Source organism: Cyprinus carpio, chromosome B22, assembly GCF_018340385.1.
Source record: "Cyprinus carpio isolate SPL01 chromosome B22, ASM1834038v1, whole genome shotgun sequence".
Classification (NCBI taxonomy): domain Eukaryota; kingdom Metazoa; phylum Chordata; class Actinopteri; order Cypriniformes; family Cyprinidae; genus Cyprinus; species Cyprinus carpio.
Genome location: NC_056618.1, coordinates 19633739 through 19654403, shown reverse-complemented (window position 1 = coordinate 19654403; position 20665 = coordinate 19633739). Strand labels below are relative to the sequence as shown.

General features: G+C 38.4%; 2 protein-coding genes across 5 annotated transcripts in view; both read left to right on the top strand.

Annotated features, from left to right (window-relative positions):
- LOC109082837 (glutamic acid-rich protein-like) overlaps positions 1-20665 on the top strand; it is an 848403-nt gene that overhangs the window by 592647 nt on the left and 235091 nt on the right. The gene's annotated exons all lie outside the window — the stretch shown is intronic.
- plcd4a (phospholipase C, delta 4a) lies at positions 2785-18074 on the top strand. The gene is made up of 16 exons (XM_042748579.1): positions 2785-2895; positions 3737-3790; positions 4361-4519; positions 5659-5887; positions 6786-6915; positions 7083-7314; positions 7530-7731; positions 7840-7984; positions 8880-9032; positions 11871-12038; positions 13747-13903; positions 13998-14114; positions 16670-16845; positions 16927-17059; positions 17443-17592; positions 17670-18074. The coding sequence occupies exons 2-16, from the start codon at positions 3751-3753 to the stop codon at positions 17759-17761; spliced, it is 2283 nt and encodes a 760-aa protein (XP_042604513.1). The 5' UTR covers positions 2785-2895; positions 3737-3750; the 3' UTR covers positions 17762-18074.

Below are 20665 nucleotides of genomic sequence, written 5' to 3'. Positions count from 1 at the left end.
CTATATGGCAGTTGCTGAATTAAACATAATGGGAAAACAATGAAGCATACTGAAGTTTAGAGTTTTAAAACATTGTTTCTTCCGTTTTTCATAAACAAACTGCATGCAGTAAAGTGTAACCATTACATCTTGATGCTTCAAATTTCATTGGCTGCCACCTGCTGACCCTTAGTAGTACTACAAAAACCAGCTCTGGAACAGTAGAAATAATAAAATAATATAATGGCCATGTTTTCACATCGGCAATCATTTATTTTTAATGCAGTGAAACCAGTGGTGAATCAGTGGCTAACAGTACGTTTATAATTTTTTGTATAATAAAAGTACTGTTAGCTGTTCAATTTTATCCATATCTACAACTTGATTATGTCTCATTTTCCTTAAATGGTGAAATCTAGTCTGAGATCCAGTATAGTTGTTCTAGTTCCAATTACAAGCATCATATCAACCGAATGGTCAGCTGAGTTTAGTTGCTAAGTAATCACTATTGTGTAATGAACGATCTGATACATCGTTAAAGACAAGGTGAGAGTTTCATTGAGGCCATGTCTGCAATGGAAAGTGTTCGTCCGCGTGTGTGCGTATAGGAGTCTGGAAGCGATCCAGGTGCTGGCTCGATGATATAGCGGGTAGGCAGGGACCCCCTTTTAAAGACGCCAGCGCTGTGTGTGTAAACTGAGCTCAGACATCGAGCTCGGCTGTGTTTTATTCATGAACAGAAACACGAGGAAGGGACAGAGATGAATGGGAGATGAAGCCAGGTACAACAGAAATTGACCGACAAGACCCCTTGATAGACGCAAATGTGCTTCAGACGGGTTGATTTTTCGAAGATGTTCAAAATTCACCCAAAAAGGTTTACATGCTCTTATTCTCTGCTTCTACCCGAACGCAGTTGCTAAATTTTGAATGCTTGCCTAAGTAACCTGATCCGATCATCTGGGGTCTCCACTAAATGGCCCCAGTGAGAGAGGCCAAGCGAAGACAATAGACTCTTGAGTTGTGGTCAACAAACATGCATTAAACTCCCTGAGGCGTGTTTCAGAGGCAGACTGGAAGCGGGTGGCTGTGTCCGATATATGGCTGTCAAGATGCCATGAAGATGTTTTAATAATTTATGAACATTTATTTGCTTTGATCATATGTATGTAGTGAAGTTATGCCCCTTAATCATTTTTAGAGGGAGTGCTGTTTATACTGTAAAGGTCCTTGCACACGGAGTCCAAAATTTTCGTATGCGTTTTTTGTACCCGTCAAAATTTGTCACGCACAGAATGTCTCAGTGGCTCTAAATTGTCAAAACAACTTTCAAAATGCTGGCTATGAAAGCAAACATTTCAGAAAATAAACCCTAGCCAAATTTTTATGATGGACGAAAATTTTGGAGGCAGTTTGTAAATGCGATTGACAATGTGAGGTATTTATTTTTTAACGTGCGAAAATTTCAATCAAAAATTTCGTACTCATTGTGCAAAGACCTTAAGTGTACAATGTAATATGCTAATAGTGTTAACTGACGTGGCCTATTATTCGTTTGAATACATTTTTGGTGGTGTTAGCTAATGCTAGCACACTATTTCTGTTGCTCATACTCTTATCTTGAGCGGGCAAGTACTTACCTTGTAGCACTTGGGCCAGTAAGCAACATACTAGCATCCAACCAGGACCACTTAGCAACCAAATAGCAACATGCTAAAACAATTTATAATGCCTTATTAGCCATATAACAAGAGCCTAGCATCGTCTCTGTTTCGATTTGGGTCCATATCCACCCAGAACTCCTCATACTTAGAAGTATTTACTTTTAACTTGATCAGGTAATTATTTATGCTGCAATACGCCTGTATAACGTTTTCTGTCAGATGTCAAATAGACATTTAAAAGATGTCTTTAAAATGTTTGATTAAAAATGTGTTTAAAACGGACATCTTAAAGAATTCTATCAGATGTTTGTACAGAGCAGATGCTCCCCAGATGAAACGATCTTTAACAGACCTCTTGCAGACGTACGTGTGCTTTCTGGGTACGTCTTGCAGATGTAAATGCAGATGTCAAATAGACGTCTCCATGATGTATGTGTGCTATCAAGGAGGCGACTTCAAAAAAATGCAAAAACGCTCTGTTTGGCATAATGTAATATGCAAATAGCTTCAATAATTGCAGCCAGTCAGTAACTAGGAATGGTACTTCTGTGAATTCATTCCCCAGATAGCACACATATGTCTGCAAGATGTCTGTTAAAGATCACTTGATCTGGAAAGCATCTGCTGTGTACAAACATCTGACAGAAGTCTGCAAGATGTCAGTTTTACATACATTCTAAATCATAAACATCTTAAAGACATCTAATAAACGTCTTTTTGATGATGTATTGCAGATGTAAATGCAAACGTCAAATAGATGTCTCTGTGATGTACGTGTGCTATCAGGGTCAGGATTATTTAGAAAAGGGTTACATTTCACATTTGCACGTTTATTTGGTCATGATTAAGGCTTTAGTTGTCACACCGCAGGAATGCAACACTCCAATTACGCAATGTGCCGGATTGTGTTTCCACCTCAAAACTGACATACCCTCGTTTTGTTTACAGTGGACAGAGAGACACAAGACAAAGCAGCTTGAGGGAAGGTTTTTACTCCCAAAGACAGAGAGGAGTCAGAAAGTGTATTTTGAGGACAAGGGGCCCTTGTTGGCATCGAGTCGCATGTTTTGTTGTGGATCTGTGGGTCTGTGGTTGTGCGTCAGAGGGAGGTGTGTTGTGGTATGATCAGCTGTGGCGTGATGTGGACAGTCAGTCCGGCTCTGTTGCAGCGGGGGCCACATTACACCGGCTTCTCCTGAGTTATGCTCCTCTTCAAAGCTCAAATACAGATCCAGCTATGAGCCCACAGAGGGTAAGACCTCATTTAACCCTAAGATAGTGAATATTGTTGTACTTAAATTCCTGGTTGTGAAAGTAGATCTACAGATATAGGATACCTGTTCGTAACTGGTGCTTGTTTTGTCTTTCTACTTATAGTTAAATTGTTATTTTTAATACTTATACATATTCATTTAACTTTTATAGTGTAGTTATTTATATTATTTGTATTTTTAATAGAAAATATTTAAATGGAAACATAAAATACATTTAAAAGTAACAAATTATTTTGCAGTTCTAATCTTTAATAACTTTATAATATAATATAGTGAGCATACGGCTATTGTTGACTGTTGTTGTTGTCATTTATAACTTGATGTAGCTTATTCATATGTTATATCAGTGTTACAGGAGTTTAGTCATTAGTTAATTGAAAGAATCTGGGACATACACTTGAGTTCAGCATGTTTTTGTTAATAACTCGTAAGCTGTGTTGGACATTTTGTCCGCCATGTTTAAGGCAACTGACCTGTGTGAAACCTGAATCTTCATGGCAACTTATCTGAGTATTACAACACATCTCTGCTCACATGGCTAGCTTGAGGTCATTTTGTTTTGTTTTTAGATGAGCTTTCCTAGTTTTATCTTAGTATACGCATATAAATTCAGTTCATAATGTGTGATTTTTTTTGTATGATTTTGCATGGCTGTGCAGTATTTGAAGGCAAGTGTGAGATGCTTTCACATTGAACGTAAATGTTATTGTATAAATCTATAACCATTTGCTGTGAAATGTATGATGTCTTTTAATAATCTTTACTCCACTTCATTCAGTGTGACTCATTAATTTCTTCTCTCTCTTTATTCTAAAACAGGAGACACCTAAAAAATGACAGAACGACAAATGGCTTCTACTGAAAGGAGCCTACGTAAGTTTAAACTATGGGGAAAAAATGTTTTCAGTGTATTTATTTGTTCCGTAGTAACTGACTCAATGTTGTACAGTACATGCAGCAACACTGCAAGCAGTTGGCTTAGATAGACCAATGTAGACTGTCGATATAAACACTTAAGGTGATACGAAGGTTATTCCATTAGTTCTGGTAGATGTTGCCTTAAAATGTCTCCACAAACATCGTAAAACCATTCATTGTTAGAACTGTTGGGAGGTTCTTATTGGTAAAGCTTGATAAAAGGGCTAAATTATATATAATTTTGCATTTAAAATGCTAAATATTAAATCATATCTAAATAATAATTCTATTACCTCATCTGGTAGTGTTAGAGTGCTAGCAACACAAGCTTACAAGGATTCATAAAATGTATGCCAAAACCTCATATCTATTCAAAAGGAGCATTCATTATCTGGTCATGAGAGGCAGGGGGTGTTTCTAGCTTTTTGTGTTTACAATGATGTGCTAGGAATCTGGGTCAGGTGCATTACCTGTTGTCTGACCCCTCCTCGCCCTCTTCGTCTCCTGTACTGTCTTGCTCCTCAGGTATCCAGGCTGATGACGACCTAAAGTCTATGTTTGTTGGCACAGTGATGAGAAAAATCAAGTCTCGCACATGGAAAAAGCAGCGTTATTTCCGTCTACAAGAAGACTGCATGACTATCTGGTACAAGAGCAAGAAAGCAGGAAATACACACTCCACCTGTAAGTAGCGCTGACAAGATCCACAATCTGTCATTTATCCAAAGCAACATGCTGTTTTACAAGAACAATCCCATATGCCAGGGGTGTCCAGTTGTTCTCCTGGAGGGCTTTGAGAGGAGAATTGCAACACACCCTCCTAAATTTTGTAGTGATCCTGAAGACCTTCGCTGGCTGGGTCAGGTGTGTTTAATTGGGGCTGGAGCAAAACTCTGCTGGAAGGTGGCCCTCCAGGAGCAAGACTCCTCTAACTAGCTGTTATAAGAGAAACCTGAGTTTAAGTATCATACTTAAGATCACATTAGTGATAGTCCATGGATCAACTCTTCCTGTGATTGAACCTATAACAGGCCTAGAACAACTGCACCATTACACTAGGCATACATATAGCAGCCATCTTCATATAAAGTATTTTCAAAACCTCTAGATCAGGGCTGGACAACTTCGGTCTTTGAGAACTCTGAGGTCCTGCAGAGTTTAGGTTCAACCCTTATCAAACACACTTGCCTGTAGTTTTGTAGTAATTTTGAAGGCATTGCTTAGCTTTTTCAGGTGTGTTTGTTTAGGGTTGGAGTTAAACTCTCCAGGAATGGCTCTCCAGAAATAAAGATGCCCAACCCTGCTCTAGACCAGGTTCTGTTCCTGGGGGGCCGGCATCATCCAGAGTTTAGCTCTAATTTGCTCCAACACACCTGCCTGGATGTTTGGATTAATTGCAAAGACCTTGATTAGCAATTTTAGGTATGTTTAATTATGGTTGGACTCTGCAGAACATTGGCCCACCAGAAGCAGGATTGGACACCCTAGCTCTAGACTGGATGTAGAGTTTGGGTGAGGGTCAAAATTTGAGTCATAATCTTCTTTTATTTTGCTGTTCAGATCTCTTGAAACCACATAAATGTTGCATTTGTATGGGTCTGGGTCTTGATAGGCCAAATATTGGTCTGGTCTTGTCTCCAACTCTTAGGACAGGGGTTCTCAACTATTGCCCTCAAGGTCCACTTTCCTGCAGAGTTTTGCTCCAACCCTAATCAAACAGCTAAACTCTGCAGGAACGTGGACCTTGAGGGCTTCAGTTGAGAACCCCTTGTTTTGGGGTTATGGGGATGGTTAGGTAACTGTTTTGCTATATGTGTCTATAGTTTCGGTGGGTGATGTGGAAGCTGTGCGGGAAGGGCACCAATCTGAGGTTCTGCTCAGCATTGCTGACGAGTTCCCACCTGACCGTTGCTTCACTCTTGTGTTCCGTGGTCGACGAGGCAACTTAGACCTAGTGGCCGAATCAGCAGGGGAAGCGCAATCATGGATTAAAGGGATACGCAAACTCATTGATAACCTGGAGAACATGGGGCAGAGAGAGAAACTAGACCAGTATCCTTTACTGTCACTCTTTATCTGCCTGTCTATCATTCCACTCTCTGTCCATCTTACACACACATGGTTTCAGGCAGGCTAAAAGGCATTAAAGGACACTTAAATACACTGGGATTGCAGCACATCTGATCCGTTTACCTGCTTTCACTCCATGTTGTGCAACATGATTTATGCAAGTTGGATATGTTCCTGGGACAACATTGCTGCTCCTCAAAGTTTTAACCCTATCACTATCTATGCTTTGATTGAAGTCCAAGCCCTTAGTTTGAGCCCTTAAAGGGGACATAACACACAGTTTCACCCAATCTCATGTTAATCTTGAGTACCTATAGAGTAGTACTGCATCCTTCATATCTCTAAAAAATCCTTTTATCATATTTATAAAAGAAAGATACAGCTTTACAATTCTCTCCGGAAAAAGCTGAGCTCCTGGAGGCGTGCCGTGAGCGGAGCTAAAGATTGACAACCACTTGAGCACCGACTGCCAACAACACACAGAGATTTGATGCAGTTTCACTTACCGTCTGCGGTTCTGAATCATGCCGGGATCTTTTATAGCTGGGACCGCTCCTTCTTTCAGTATCAAACCATGTGCTAATCCAGCGTCGAACTGGGCCTTGTTTATAAAACTTAAAAAAAAAAACATCCACTTTAAACTGCATTGCTGCTCCGGAAAAACAAACTGCATTCACTGTTTACATAACGTTGGGTTCTTTATGAAGCTGAACAAAGACACAAAACACACTTCTTTAGAGACATTCTTCCCGAGCGAGTCCTGTGCAGCGCTGAATGAAGTGCTTCCAGCTCTTAAACATAACCCTAACATCAGTTTACAGGAACTCTGCTTTGGCACATCATACCAAGCACTTTAGTTTCCCTTAAATGCTGTTTCCAGATGGATCTGTGATTGGTTTAAAAAGGCAGACAAAAACAGAGATGGACAGATGAACTTTAAGGAGGTCCAAGATCTGTTGAAGATGATGAATGTGGACATGAACGAGCATCACGCTCTTCGTCTCTTTACGGTAATTGCATATTTCTGGCCAATCTACAGTTTTTCTATTGCTGTACCACTTGATGTAGCTTCAGTTCAATGACAGTTTTGACACTAGACACTTAGGTCGTTATTTGGTGATCCATTACCAGGTAGTTGTTTGTATTTTTACATTTTGGAACTTCTATTGTTCTGCAGACGGCAGACAAGTCTCAATCGGGAACTCTTGAAGATGATGAGTTTGTGCTGTTCTATAAGATGTTGACTCAGCGTGAGGATGTCCTGCGAGTGTTTCAGGAATATTCAGGCGACGGGCAGAAGTTAACACTCCAAGATCTGAAAGATTTCTTACGGGAGGAGCAGCTACGCGAGGACGGAGTTCAACAGTATGCACTAAAACTCATTGAACGCTATGAACCTTCAGACACAGGTAACTAACAGAGTTGTACTTACTTAAGTTTCTTTAAAGCTTAGGTTATTTGTATTTTACTTTCTACTTGCCATTGATCTGTTTAGATCATCCTTGGTGGTTTTGGTTCTTGTCCCAAACAAGTTTTTAACTTTCAAACTTATGCTCCATTTTGTGTTCTTGACATTTTGGCCTACCTTTAAATGCATTCATTTGTTTACCCTATATTCCTATAGCAAGAATGCTACAAGTGATGACGTTTGATGGTTTTCTGATGTACCTGACCTCACCAGAAGGCTCTATCTTCAACCCTACTATGGTGGAACTCTACCAGGACATGACTCAGCCTCTTTGTCATTACTTCATATCGTCTTCTCATAACACATACCTTTTGGAAGACCAAATTAGAGGACACAGCAGTGTGGAAGGCTATATACGGTACACATGTTTTCAAAAACTTAATTTTACGTAGGCATTGCCTTTAATTCTTTAAACTTAAATTCTTCTTTATATTCATAAATATGTACTTGTATGTGTGTGTTTTAGAGCACTGAAACGTGGCTGTCGATGTGTAGAAGTGGACTGCTGGGATGGACCAAATGAAGAACCAATTGTCTACCATGGACACACGTTCACCTCCAAGATCTTCTTCAAGGATGTTGTCACTGTGCTGGGCAACTATGCATTTAAAGTATGTCTCAAACTATGGTTTTGTTTTCATTCACACTTTTACAACTGCACATTCATAACAAAAATGTTCTGTGGTTGTGCCATGGCACAGTGGTGTTATCAGATGGTAATACTACAGTACTAGTTATTGTAATGATTCATTACCATATTCAAATACTATGGTAAGTCAAGGAATGCCATGGTATTAGCATTATGATAGTGTTCAACATATTTTTTTGGCATGGTACCATTTTGTAACATGTTATTACCATGATACCTTTCTTTTAAACAATACTGTACCATGATATGGTGATAGCAACAGATGAAAATACCATAGGTACATCAAAGAATACCAAGGTATTAACATGGCAAACAAAAAATCATAGTAAAGTGGTAAATGTAAAAAAACAACAACAACAAAAAAACAACAACAACAGTGATACTTGGAATTTTCTTTTTTAGTTTTTGGACTTTTAATATATTTTTGAAAGCATTGCATAAATACCATGGTACATGCTTGGTATATTTCAGAATACCATGGTATTGTCATCTGATTCTATTACTATACCATGGTGCCACAGTACTTTTTTTGTAAGGGGGTGATATCTGATAGAAATACCATATACCCATACATGTCCATAATTCTTAATACTTTATATAACCCTCTTGGTTCGTTCTTCATCTTTGAGCCTTCTAAACTGGGTTAGAGTACTTTACTAGCTTGCATTTTAGTGTGTGTGACAGACCGGGGCCAGGTTCACTTTGAGCCAGGGCACCATGCCCTTCTGTTTGTGTGTAATGTGATCTAGGGCAGTCGACCCCTGCTTGTCATTGTGTTAGCCGCAGTTCTGTGTTGAGTGTTCCATTTCACTCCATCACTTATACACACACATGCACACACACTTTCCCCTCCACAGGCATCGCAGTACCCTGTCATCCTGTCCATTGAGAACCACTGCAGTGTAGAGCAGCAGAAAGTCATGGCCCAACACCTCACCCAGATCCTGGGAGACAAGCTGCTGAAAACCCCATTACATGGAAAGTTTCCCATCGGTCTCCCATCTCCTGAGGTGAGCCGGAGAGCACGGATGCATGCAGTCACTTAAACAAGTACTTCCACTTAACAAGTCCACTTAATTGCTGCTTAATGAGCAGTAAAAGTCTAACACTGGTCATTCATCTTGAAGAGTCAAAGATCTAAGTTTCCACCCACGAGCAGACGTTTGTATCAGAGTTCAGAGTGTGGTGACCTCTCCAGGATACATTCACTTTCTCCGGCCATTCACCTGGGGCGGCAGCCATATGATCTTTGTTCATGCGACATAGCCACACTGAATTATTAAAGCAAACGACCCTGCTAAGAAAGACCAGGTCAGACTAGCATACATTACCTTTTTTGTCAAGCCTAGCTTAGGCAAGGTGTTTCTGGTAGAACTTGCTTACCAGTGAATTCTTGCTAGTTAAGAGGCCTGCACACCACCATCATCATTTCAGCAGGGTCTTAGCAGACGTGCTATATTACTGACAAGACCATTATAGCTGTTAGCCGCTAGCAAAACTTAACTGAACACTATGGTCTTCCCAGTGAACCTAACTGACTAAAGAAATCCTACTGGTTTAGGTGCAAATTTATTGCATTCCTATTTGACCAACCACTATTAAAGGCACACCTTATTTGTGTGTCCATGTGTCCACTGATAAAGTCTTTTACTGTATGAGATTTCTGATGCTTGTAGTGTTGTCAAAAGTACCTACCGCAATACCATTCAGTACTGAAATTTTAAAAACGTCCATTTCCTGCTAAAATATCAGCACTGTCGAGCAGATCCTTAAACAGCACTGAACTGTCAATGTGTTCATGCGCTCAACAGATATGACTGTGACTGGCTACAATGATCATCGCTTCATGCTCTTTACCGGACACTCACACAGAAGCAAAAGGGAGCATTTGAAAATCGCATCTATCAGCGGATCCATCTACAGAATGTAAAGATATATTAGGGTGACGGATCTGCTGATAGACGCGACATTCAAACGCTTCCCCGTGTGGTTCTGTGTAACACCGTGTCATAACTACACGCGACGTGACAAGATTTCAGTGACAAGTAGACTTGTGCCGGTATTCGGTAATGCGATATATCGCGGTGATGGATATGCACGGTATTGTTATCGTGGGCACTTCTAAATACCGAGAATAATTATATATTACAAATTATTCAGAATTTGAAATGCATTTTAAAAATACTTTTCCCATCAACTGGTCAAAATGCACAACACCGCTGTATGCTGTTTTAAAGACTCGTGTGAGCTCTGATGTAAACAAGCACGCATGAAAAGCACATGGGGGGACACGTGAGAGACGCGCTGAATGAAAGCACATTCACTCTCTGACAGCAGATGGCGCTAAACTGCAGAAAATGCAGCCCTTACCCTGGAAACCCCATAAATAAAAGCAGCTGCTACTTTCTATACATTTAAATAATATAAAATAATATTTATATATTTTCATAAATTTTTTTCATTTTAATCTGGACTACAACATGCCCTAGATATTGTTTGAAAGTGTTTTGATTCTTTATTATTCATTAACACTTTACATTAGGGCTTCATTAGTTAACAAACTGCCAATGAAAAATTCTTCTGAACATTCATTAATCTTAGGTATTCCAATATTTAATAACGCGTTGTTAAAATCGAAAGTTGCAACTGTGTTATTTAATGAGCTAACATGAACTAAGACTTGTATTTTTTAACAAAGATTAGTAACTTCTGTAGCAAATGTAGCTCTTGGTCTTTGTGAATGTTAATGCATTAACAAAGGTTAACTAATGAGGTCTTATTGTAAAGTGATACCTATTGGTCTTTAAAGTTCTTTTGCACTTTAATGTGTAAAACTTTTAACTTTAAATATATTTTTTGTATTGCTTTATTGTATTTAAATGTTCAGTTATTTTTTTGTTATAAGAAAAAAGTTATTTAACCTGTTATACTGTATTATGACCACTTTTTTGAAACTTAATTTCAATACCGTGATAATACCGTATACCGTGACAAAACATTATCAATTAATCGCAACAGGAAAATTTGATACCGGCATATCCCTAGTGACAAGCGATTTAGGTGTCCACGTGATGCAACGTGATGTGACAGAATCAATCAAATATCACAGCCAATCAGATGTGAGTGTGGTCGGGCTCTCTCTGGAAGCACACTGCACTCACAAAGAAATGGATAAGTTAATAATCCAATTCATAAATATTAAACCATTTTAACATCATAAAATGTACATAATGAGTGACTGATACCATCTTTGTTATGGAATACAAGTAGTTGGTTTGCAGTGAGTTTACAGTTTTAACATAGATCTTTGCTTTTACTGTATTTATTTTCAAGATCTGAGGTAAATCTGTTGTTGTTTTCAGTACGGCTGTAAATGCCATGCAATATGACATTAAAACTCACATTTAACTTTGAATAAAGCACATAATCAGTATTTGAGATTAAATAGTCATATAGTTAGTAGGTTGTTGTTCCAGGCAGAGACAGAAACCATTTCTAAAATAGAAATTTCGCATGTCACCGTCACGGCTAGTAAGGGCAAAAATTCTGATTAACATGGAAAAGATACCTTTTATCACCTTTCACAGCGTCATGTTGCATATAGTTAGGACAAGGTGTAAGAGTTGAAGTGATGATCATTATAGCCAATCACAGTCATATCTGTTGAGCGCCTAAACACAATAGCCAATCAGCTGTGTTTAAGAATCTGCTCAACAGCACTTAGATGTTAGGGGGAAATGGATGTTTTTAAAATTTTTGTACCGAATAGTATGCGGTAGGGTACTTTTGACAACACTACATGCTTCCTGATGAAATTGTATCTTCTCCATATTTGTGTGTGTGTGTAGGATCTGAAAGGAAAGATTCTGTTGAAAGGAAAGAAGATAGGTGGATTAGAGGATAGCATGAATGGGGTGGTGGATGACTCTTTGATGGGAGAAGTGAGCGACGAAGAGGAGACTGCTGAATTTAATGATGACCATCATCGCAATGACAGCATACGGCATAGAGTCAAGGTACAGTGATACATTTCAGGAGAGATGTTGGTGTAGATTTTCTAATCAAGGCAGGAGTAATGCATCAAATATAAAGATGAATTCCACAACCTTGCACTTAAACCATGCAGTGGTGTAGCCATGTCAGAAAAGTGTCTGAACCCCAGCAAAGGTAGATTTAAAAACTACCACAGTTGTACCCTTCAACAAGACCAATACCCAGAGGTTACTCGAGGGGGACTGTTCCTGTAACTAGTACACTCTAAATCACTCTTGGTAAAAGTGGTAGCTAATTAATAGTTAACAACAAAATAATGTTAAAGATAATGGGGCATATCTAGGATACAATTTCTTTGGCTACTTCATGAGCCAACATATTGTAAAATATTGAATGGCGGTCTTGTCTCACTGAGAGTCTTATTAGGTCTTCATCAGAGCTCTACAGTGCTGCATCCTCGAGTAAGAGTTACAGTCTGCCACGACTTTAACCGCAAGATTCAAATACAATTATGTTGCATGTTGAACACTTCAGTTTGATCATCCTTGGAAACTTCCACTTCTAATCAGGAGGGTTACTTTGTGGCAACTTCAAGTGAGAAAAATCTAGACTGTAGGCAGTTTAAATAATGTAGACCGGCTTGTCTCATGTTGAAGATAGCAAAATATTCTGAGAGACAAGAGATGCTCAGTGGCCCTGAAAGCGGGTAGATACTAGATTGCATAAAGCACTAATGCAAGTTGGATGGGGTGACACTAGGGCAATCTTGGGAAGATAAAAGAATAAGCAGGAAAGTCGTAGATAGTTAAGACAGAAACTGCATATCTTCTGTGGTCTTCTGCTATCTGATAGGTGACCATGTGCATTTGCTGGCACTGTTGTTACTGTGTGACACTTGATTCTCTGAACTCTGGTTAGCTGCAGTCAGGGATCACCTCTCTTGGTTTCTCCAATCCAAAATACAGTCATCTTGTTGACTCATCAACTGGAAAAAAAGTTGGAAATTTGTAGCTTTTAATTTGCACACAATCATTGCTCTCTTGCTGGATAACTGGTTTAGGCCAATTACTAGGCTAAGTAGTTATTTTAATAGTTTATACTAAGTGACGTACAGGACTATTATTACAGGGATAGTCCCTCTCTTGGTCAATGTTACAATGTTGAAGGATTAACCCTTGCTGGCTTTGGTTTGCCAGCCCAGATCTAGGCTACACCACTCTAAGCAAGCGGAATATCATGTTAAGTCGGCACAGTGGGTTGGCATGAATGAACCCAACAGATGGTAGTGTAAGATGAAGCCAGGTGGATACCTGGCCTCATTATCCAAAGGGTCGTCTGTCATGACATTGTTTAAGGTAGTCCTGGGTTCAATGGTTTAGGTCACAGAACTGAATGCTATCAGTAAAACCACATCATACAATCTAGCTAGCACCCTTCTCAAATGTCACAGCCATTTCTTTAAGTTTTTGATGCTGCTAAGCTAGTTAAAATCCTGGTAAAATCAGCCCTTGCTCCTTAACAACTCAGCTAAAAAAGTGGTTCTCAGATCTTGAATAGCTTAAGCTGGAGGTAGCTGGGTTAGCTGGTTGGCCAGTTTGCCTCAAAGACCTGACCAGCTTGACAAGTGCCAACAACCCCTAGCAACCACCTTAGGAAGGAGGTGAAAATGAAAATGAGGTGGATATCAAAATGTTTTTCTAACCTGTTAAAGACTGTTTTTGTACCATCTAGAAATCCAAGCAGAGTCTCTCTAAAGAGCTGTCGGACTGTGTGGTTTACTGCAAGAGTGTCCACTTTAGCAGCTTTAAACATTCACAAATTCACTCCAAGTTTTACGAGATCTCCTCCTTCACGGAGTCTAAGGCCCGGAAACACATAAGGGAGGCAGGTAAAGGAAACATGAGTCTGACTGCTCATAACAGTTCATAAATTATTTTTTTAGAGAATTGTATTGTCTTACTGTGTATGTTTCTGTGCTAAAGGAGCAGAGTTTGTTCTCCACAATGCTCGTCAACTGAGCAGGGTTTACCCCAGTGGTTTGAGAACTGACTCATCCAACTTCAACCCACAGGACATGTGGAATGCAGGGTGCCAAATTGGTGAGTGTACCAGATTTAAAATAATGGTTGAAATGTAAATATTCCATTATTCGGGGGTTTCTTGCTTAGAATGATTCCTAGCTTAGCTAAGATTAATGAGTCTTTCATGGAATTTTTAAATATTCTGTTGATTAACATTGCATAACTATCTATAAGATAGTTGTGATTAAAAGCTAGTTCTTGGGTCAACTAGAAATTAGTCTGGCTAGCATATTAAAAAAGTGCTTTAACCAGCCTAGCTTTAAGTGATGTGCTTGTTTTAGGTAACCATCAAGCTGGTTAGGCTAATTTGGTTTGTTGGTTTTAGAGAAATTTTAGGCACTTATCAGCTGGCCATACAAGGAGACCAGCTAACTGGCTAAATCAGCTGAACACTACCAACCCGACCAGGGATGCACTTTCCAAAAGCATTGTTAGCCAACCATGGTTGCAAGTTCCATTTTTACCAACATGGTTAAACGATTCGGTGTTTCCCGAAACCATAGTTCAACAGACATTGGCAAACAGCATCACAGACTTATGTAGTTGGAACTACAGCTCTCGACCTGTGGTTAGAAGCATATTTTCTTGTTAGTAAGACATATGGGCTTAAATAAATAAGCTCTTGGGCACAATAAACAAGCTATCATGCAGTACAATCTATATCTTCCATTCTAAATGCATTTTAATCTATGTATTTTAATGCGTCCTCAATAAGCATCATTTTTGAAACCCGGAGTATGACGTAAGAGGGAACCCGGGATGATTCAAACATCAAATAAAGCAAAATGACAGAGCAAAAATATAAAATTAGTCATCTGGGGCCATGTTTAATACAGCAGCATCTTAGAGATGTCTAATCGGTTAAATAGCATAAGTTACTGTATTCCTCTACCACATGTGTATGATGTCATTAACAATGGCCCTATGTTGTTGAACTAATGTGGTTCAAACGACGGAGATTCGAACCATGTTCAAGAAACAGTCATGACTAGCTAGTTCATTTCCACAACAATGCATCGTACTATGGTGGTTAATCAGCGAGTTACGTGGTTGTTTGGAAAACGCACCCCAGGCTGGGAGACCAGCTAAACCATCTTGCTGTTCCCTGAGGTAACATAATAACTAATAGTAATAAAGTAATAGGCTATTTTCTGTCCTGTTTTGACCCCTCTCATCTGTATGCTCCGTTTGAATAGGCGTGGTGGTGTTAGGTCCACAAATTGTCCCAACGGAGGTATCCAATGGTGGATGAAGTTTTCCTGCGTTACTAAAGTCAAGCAGTTAGTCAGAAATCTAGAATTTTACCTGATCTCACTATGTGTGTACTGTCCATCTCAGAAGTGTCTGAGGTTCTCTAAATCTTACAGTAGATTGTAGACTCTGAAGTAAACGCCCACTGCTATGATTGGCTAACACTTGTGTATGTTTGACAGCCTACATCCTTCACAGATGAACACTGCAGTAATTTAGGTTAATACAAGACAAAGAAATAGTGATCACGTAATGAAACAGGTTCCCACACTTGTGTGGTGCGACATTACTGTCGGAGCCAATATATTCAGCACAGCATTGTTTTTTATTTTCAATCTTTCTGAAAATCCTGTGTCGCATTGTGCCTTGTTTGTAAAAAAAATCTGCAGTAAAACTAATTAAACAAAGGACCAAGTTCTTAATGACGTGGTCCAGAACTTCATTAAAAATAAAGTTTATCCAATCTTTCCTAACATTGGAATCAGAAGTAAAGCAATGCAACAAACACAATGTTTTCCACAACTTGGCACTGCACAGTGTCTTGTTGTCTTCAGCGCCATCTTTACCGTTTTCTGCATAGACCAGGGTTGCCAGGTTTTTACAACAAAACCTGCCCAATTGCCACTCAAAACTAGCCACTAAAAATTTGGTCCAGTCGCCACGTCCCTGGGCTTAAAAAACACGTTTTTTGGCAAGGTTCCCCTGGTAAAATTTGCATTGCAGGGGCTAAATATCACGTTATTGGGGTCGCAACAACCCACAGCAACAGTGTTAAAGTAGCCCAATTCGGCAACATTTGCATAGACCTGCACTTGTCTCTCGTTATTTACTTAACACGCAAATCGTTGGGCGGGGCTAAACAGGCAGTTATGTGTGGGGTGAGGAGGCAGTGTTTAGCAACACTATTACAACAAAAAGTGTCACATTCCACAACCTGTCGTTTAGGCAGACTGGCTTCATTATAAGCTGTTTTTAGACTAACAAGAAAGTTTTGAGTGCTGAAACTTAGAGGGTGTTTTTATAGCACAATGACCTCTTACATGTCAAAAGATCAAGGGAATTTTTATTTCTTAGTTCATGACCCCCTTAAACCAGCCAAGACTATTCAAAGTTGACGATCATTGCTAGTTAACTAGCTAAGATATAACTAGTGTAACAGCCTAAATTACCATTATTTATCCATGAAAATAGGAAATGTTCCAATAGACATTGTTTTAGGTATGATCTCTTACTACTAAATACAAATGGTGGTAAATATTTTTTCATTGCTAAGTGTAGCATTCTCTTCCCTTCCCTTCCCTTACCTTACCTTACCTTCCCAGTTGCTCTGAACTTTCAGACCGCAGGTGTTGAAATGGATTTGAACGATGGCTTATTCTGTCAGAATGGACACTGTGGCTACGTACTGAAACCAGCATTCATGCGCAACATTGATGAGAGGTTTGACCCAGAAAACCCTCAAAATGGCGGTTACAAGCCGCTTAGCCTGTCTATTCAGGTACAAACCTGAATTTCTGTGTATGTCCTGGCTTTATAACATGTATATGCTAAACATGCATATACTGTGTGATCTTTTCAGGTTATCAGCGGCCAACAGCTTCCCAAGGTAAACATCAAGGAGGGCTCAATCATTGATCCCCTTGTTCGGGTGGAAATTCACGGCGTACCACTGGACCAGGCCAAGCAGGAAACCAGATACATTGACAACAACGGTCAGTTAAAACGTATAGGACGGAGTAGTGTCTAGACTAAGAAAGCCTAGACGCAGTTAAATCAGAGATCTAGTTGCGTTTGAAAGACTAAAACTTGAAACAAGTCTTGTTTTCGAACGATTGGTTTTGGACATGCACTAATGTTCACAGTGAATGTAGATTATTTATATATTGTACGTTTTTCACAATTTTAAGCAGTTTGAGCAGTTTAAGCAGTTGACTTAGTCCTGTGACTAATTCATTTTTAAAAGTACAAATATTTCAATTAATGAGGTAATAAATTATATTTGTACAATAATTTAGAAATACTGCCTTAAAGTTGCACTATTTTAATTTGTTGATAAAAGCTTGAAATTTTGTTGGCTACCCATTTGTCTCTGCAGGTTTTAACCCAGTATGGTATGATACACTTCAGTTCACAATTCACGTCCCTGAATTAGCGCTGGTACGGTTTGTCGTGGAGGACTATGATAAAACATCAAAGAATGACTTTGTGGGACAGTTCACTCTCCCTTTCACCTGTATTCAGCCAGGTACGTCTCCGTTCCACCAAATGCATCAAAAATTTAACTTCCTGTTAATACCAAGCATGTTTTGTTCTTCCTTGTAGGATATCGTCACATTCATCTCCTGTCTAAGGACGGCACCAGCATACCTCCTTCCTCGCTATTTGTTCATGTCCGGATTACTAAACTAACATAAACTGACTTAATTTAAATTTGTCTTACACTGACATGAGCACAAAAGAAACTAAAATATGCAACAATTTCAAGTCTTCCCAGTCAACACTTGTTTTCAGAATGCTGACATTTTAATAAGTACAGTAAAAGTGTATTAAAAAGTAACAATGTACAATTTTAAGGTAATGTTGTGTTGCTATAGATTTAGTTCATTTGTATGCCAAATAGTTTTATAGTTATTTTATTTATTGTTATTAAGATTTTTGTGATTGTAAGGAGCTGTATCTAAATATAACTTCAATGCGAAACAGGTCCAGGTTGTTTTAACTTTAAAATTAAAAGGAAAATAGAAAATTATATTTACATAAGGAATTAATCATATTTTGTTTTTTTTTTTAGGACTAAAATATAGATTTTTTTCCTTTAATTTTAGGTTGAAATATACACTGCAAAAATATCATTTTTGTCTTGTTTTCCTGGACAAACATCTAAACGTTCTTAAATTACTAGGGCTGGGTTTTGACACAAATTTCATGATTCGATTCTATTCTCATTCACAAGGTTGCGATTCTATTCGATTACCGATTTGATTCAATAGATTATTTTGGATACATATTATATAAAGTACATGCCAAAAAAATGCTGTAATAAATACATGAGATTCAGTTGGTACTACATTACTATAATATTGAAGGTTAAAATATGAAAGAAAAATATAAAAATAGTGTCAAGGTCCATAAAGGTATGAAAGTCGTCGTCAGAATACTCCATCTGCCATCAGACGTGCAATCTGGGTTATATGAAGCGAGGGGACACACTTTTTGTAAGTGAAGAAAACAAAAAATAAGGACTTTATACAACAATTCCTTTGTCAGCAGTCTCCTCTGTGTCTCTTCATATCACCATATGCGGTGTATGCTCTTCTGTGTAATATGCACCACAAGGATGTGCTGTTTCTACGTGTATTAGCTTTGATTTGAAAGAAATTGCTGCGTCTGTTGAACTCAAATGATACAGAAGAGCATACGCAGCATACGATATGGAGAGACACAGAGGAGACTACTGACAAAGGAATTGCTGCGTCTGTTGAACTGAAGCGCTACAGCGATGTCACTCCACATTAAACAGCGCCAAAATGTCATTTATTGTTTGAATACTGCAATACAATGGACAGAATTTGAAATCTGAGACTGTTTAATATTAAAAGTACCAAAGCACAATTGTTTAATATTAAAAGTACCAAAGCACAATGCTTATTGCAATTTATTGGATGAGAGGTGCCCTTCATTGTTCCGTTCATTAACGGAAAACAGGCTAGAATAATCAATTCTTGGGATTTAAGAATTGATATTGTTCCGTAAAAATGAGAATCGATTAAAATCGAGATATCTATATTTTTTGCCCAGCCCTATAAATTAGGATTTAATTGAGATGCAAAATGACTTATAATACTAAGTCATGTTTTCTGAAAAAATATACCATAATTGAGTGAGTTATTGCTTAAAACAAGAAAAAATAACAATGAAGGAAAAAAAAATCAATTTTTCTTGCCCCATATTTGGCAGAGATTTTTTTTTTTTTTTTTTTTTTTTAAATTTCATATGATTTTTTTTTTTCAGTGTGACCTGGATATTTCATATGATATTCACCCAATGTAATTTTTACCACGCATGACAAGTCTTTAAATCTTCCTTTATGTATTTTAGAAAGATTGCAATAGAAATTAGTTTTGTTTTTTTAATCGTACCACTACATTTCAGTAGTACTTACAGTGGTGTGTGTGTTAACTGCTTCTTTGGAATAAAGTACAGAGATAATGGGCTCAAGCGCTCAATTACAATTTTACTTTGGCCCTGAAGTACCTCAGGGTCCAGACTCAGTTACACAGAAACACAGAAGGAGGGCAGTGAAAATTACCCCATCTGTTCCCACCTCCACCAACAGTACCTGGATACAGTATACCATCGTATGCATTTCAAAATTGCACCTAAGATGTATAACTTAAAGTAGATTATTCTGAATCATGTCAAGACATTTGTTAAATCAAATGTATGCTGCTGGACTAATAAGTGTTATTTTTATATTTCTAAGCTGTGTACGAGCTGGATCTATATACTGTTTTTGTAATATTGTTCAACTAACTGTAAACTCTCTGTTTTGCTTGTGTATATATGTACGTATGTATTTATTTGCCATATTAAAGAATAAAGATAATTTTGAAAGGACTTCCTGTTTCAGTTTTCAACACAGGTTGCGGTTTATAACAGTTTATAAATGAGAATAAACAACTTGGTAAGAATGAGGTGACTAAAAATGCTTTCCAAACTCTGATAAACACCACTGAGGTAAGGCTGGTCTGTGCCTGCTCAAAATTCAATGCAAAGACCCAATGCCACACAAGAAACAGAATAAATGATGCCTGCTCTGACCACCCCAGGTTGTAATTTTTGTGTAAATTAATTTATGCCACCTCTGGGCAGCATTAAACTGTGTAAAGACTCTTAAATGCCGCTTCAGAAGTGCTTCTGTGCCACCTTTGCAGTGTAAATTTCATTTACTACCAAATTACACCGCAAAGGTGGCAGAGGTGCCACTGAAATGGCATTTAGGGTCTTTATAAAGGCTGTTCAGAGATGGCATAAATGCATTTACACAGGAAACAGAGCTATGTTTTGATATTAGGTCAGAGCTTGCTTAATTTAGTCTGGCTTTTATGCAGCATTACGTTTTTGATCAGGCACAGAGCAGCCCTTACGAAAATTAATTTTACTACAAATAAAAGCTCACAAGGTTACTATAGTTAAACTATTGTACTAACCAAAAATTAACCATGGTTTTGCTACACTAACCATAGTTTAACCATAGGAACGGACATTTCTTGGAAATACCTTCATTACGGTCGATTGAAGTTACATTTCTTTTTACT

Coding starts and splice junctions, on each gene's coding strand:
- plcd4a (XM_042748579.1), top strand. CDS start 3,751: ATGACAGAACGACAAATGGCTTCTACTGAAAGGAGCCTAC. Junction 5,888..6,785: donor CAGAGAGAGAAACTAGACCA/GTATCCTTTACT, acceptor TGCTGTTTCCAG/ATGGATCTGTGATTGGTTTA. Junction 17,060..17,442: donor CAGATACATTGACAACAACG/GTCAGTTAAAAC, acceptor TTGTCTCTGCAG/GTTTTAACCCAGTATGGTAT.